This window comes from Nematolebias whitei, chromosome 20 (assembly GCF_014905685.2).
Source record: "Nematolebias whitei isolate Nwh7 chromosome 20, NemWhi1, whole genome shotgun sequence".
In the NCBI taxonomy this organism is placed as follows: domain Eukaryota; kingdom Metazoa; phylum Chordata; class Actinopteri; order Cyprinodontiformes; family Rivulidae; genus Nematolebias; species Nematolebias whitei.
Genome location: NC_056517.1, coordinates 8,518,988 through 8,521,648, shown reverse-complemented (window position 1 = coordinate 8,521,648; position 2,661 = coordinate 8,518,988). Strand labels below are relative to the sequence as shown.

Genomic DNA, 2,661 nt, shown 5'->3' with positions numbered 1-2,661 from the left:
TAAAGTATAATGAATAAAGTCCAGTTGCTTTTGTGTTGAACTTTTTTGAATTTGTCATTATAGCCACTTTTACCTAGTAAATGATACAATGACTTGCCTTAGTACTCTGCTGCCATCTAGTGGTTAAAAATGGTACTGTTCAATTTTTTTCAGTCAGAATGAATGAAAACGGTCATATTTCAGCCAAAAAGTGGTTTATAAATATGGGAAAAATCCATAAATACGTCGTTTCGGCCCATAAGTTGCAGGGCATGTAAATTCTGCAAAAAAAACTAGACTTATACAGCGAAAAATACGGTACTGTATGTTGTATATTTTATTACCCAGACCTAGAGATAAACTAGAATAAGAAACAAAAAGTAAAGAAAAATAAAGAAACAAAGTGAGATGTACCTGGGATCTTACCGAGGAGGGACGTGTCTTTGCCGAGGGCTGCAGCCACCATGGGATCCAGGCTGGGCTGCCCATCACCAGCTGGCAGATCGGGTCGTGTGTAGTCACGACTTTTATCATTGTTGTACTTAACGTTAAGGTTGACCAGCTTAGAAAAGTCGATACGCAATGTGCAGCATGAATTGTAGATATTTTGACCATCCAGTGCCTGGTGGGAAATGGAAGAAGTTCATAATGAACAGCTGTATTTCAGAGCTCAAAGAACATGTAACAATACATCTGAAGCCTGCCAGGAGAGAAATGAAACAAAAGTCCCCTCACCAGTTTAGCATGTTGTGCATGGGCAGGATCACTGTACTGTAGAAGAGCCTGAAACTGATTGTTCTTGGTGAATGTGATGATCTTCAGGACTGTGCCAAACTTGGAGAAAATCTTTCAATTGAAAGACAAATAAAAAAACAAAAGTTCAGCTGAAAGTTCTGAGGCAGAATCAATGATTAAATGACACTGCTCTGTGCCAACCTGCTGCAGCACATCAAGCGTTACGGGGTAGAACAGGTTGTCGATGATGATCCGCAGCACAGGACTTGGAGCTACATTTAGAACCTCCGGTACATCGGAGCTGGACGACTGGACCGCTGACACCGCCTGCAGCACCGCCTGAGTCCTCTGCGGTCAAACAACAACTTATCACCTACTGGTTTTCAACATATAATCCACTGATGATCCATTTAAAAACAAATGCAGCAGAACGCACTGATAGAGAACAGGAAGCTGTGCTACTGTCAGCTGCAGACTTTAAGCTCAAACTGTCCAATAATAATAATAAAATGCAATCAGTGCATTTCTGTTCTCATGCTAGACAATGTTGAAGCAGCTCTTCACCCTCTGACCTCAGCTGAAGGACCGTCTCCTCATCTCAAATGTCTCAACAATTGAAGTGTGTTCTGATTGAACGGGCCTGGTAAAGGCTGGTTCTGTGTCACAACTAGGGGTTGAACGACTACATAATTTTTAAACTCAACATTAACATAATAAAACTCGAGTAGAACCCGAGTAGTTGATGACGTCATAGAATCTCAAGATGAAAAAATAAATAAATAAAAAATAAAACCGCAAAAAAACGTAATTATTTTAAAAAAAAAGACCAACAAAACATTAGGATAGTATATTATGCTCCTACCATTTATCATACTGCAAATAAATCAAAGGAAAACCAAAACTATTAGTTATTATTATTAAGCTGCAAAAGTGAAAGAAACGTGCAGCACATCAAAAATGAAACTAAACAGTGGGGCAGACGACCACCTCGCACCACCGCCAGCTGTGCTGCGCATTAGGTTTAGGTTTAGAGATCAATGTGTTAATAGATTTTTTATAGGTTTCGAGATTTATATTTGTTGCTTTTAGTTTGTGAAACAAGGTCAGAGGAAGCTGGTTCTGGTTCGGTCATTGGACCCAGTGTTGCACCATATTCTGTGACCTGCAACAGTGCATGCAACACCGTCCCCTACAGTCACAATATACGGTGGTCACAGAATATGGTGCAACACCGGTTCGCAACGCGCTCCAAACAGTCAGGAAGTTGTTCATTTTCTGTTTCCTTACGGTAGTTGAAACGGAAGATTCATCTTTAGTGAAATATTTCCAAACTATTGATGCATTTCTACCTGTTTGCCAAGACTGGGCCTGCTCCGCTCAGTCCATCTGCTGGGAGGAATCCATTTGTTAGCTTCTACTAGTAGCCCGGTGCAGATCATGTGACACGTGATGCAATGATGTAACTGCGACGTAATGACGTCACTGCAAATACTTGACGTGAAATGTAAAAACTCGATAGATGTCCTAGGAATCGCCCTGTCGATTACTCGAGTAGTCTGTTAAAGTCCTAGTCACAATCCAATTGTTTTGAGAAAAATACCATCCAGCAGGAGCCGTCAGCCACGGGTAATGCTAACAAGAACAGCCGATTTTATGTATGCTGCAGAATACAGAGCAGGACAAAGATGTTGTCTGAAGCATCTTTATGACTGAAATAAAGCTGTGACCCAGAAGTAACGCGTCAAACTTTGTAGGTTTATTTAAAAACATAAGCAGGTCTATTCTTTGCTGTTGCTCATCTTTGAATCAATAACAGATAATCTGGTGCAGTTGATTGCAAAATTACAACTATAAAATAAAATCTAGAACATGTGATGGGAACCTGGAAACTTAAGGAGGACAGTGCCCCCTTTAGCTTGGCTACAATAGAAGTCCCCCCCCCCCCCC

At 40.8% G+C, this 2,661-nt stretch overlaps 1 protein-coding gene across 1 annotated transcript in view; it reads right to left on the bottom strand.

Moving 5' to 3' along the window:
• Positions 1-329: 329 nt before the first annotated feature.
• The window catches only part of LOC119426825 (polypyrimidine tract-binding protein 2-like), a 50,916-nt gene continuing 48,584 nt past the window's right edge, over positions 330-2,661 (bottom strand). The window contains exons 6-9 of the mRNA XM_037694408.1: positions 916-1,062; positions 715-825; positions 406-601; positions 330-340 (exon numbers count right to left, since the gene is read on the bottom strand). Of these exons, the coding sequence (XP_037550336.1) occupies positions 330-340; positions 406-601; positions 715-825; positions 916-1,062 (465 nt within the window). The remainder of the gene's footprint in view (positions 341-405; positions 602-714; positions 826-915; positions 1,063-2,661) is intronic.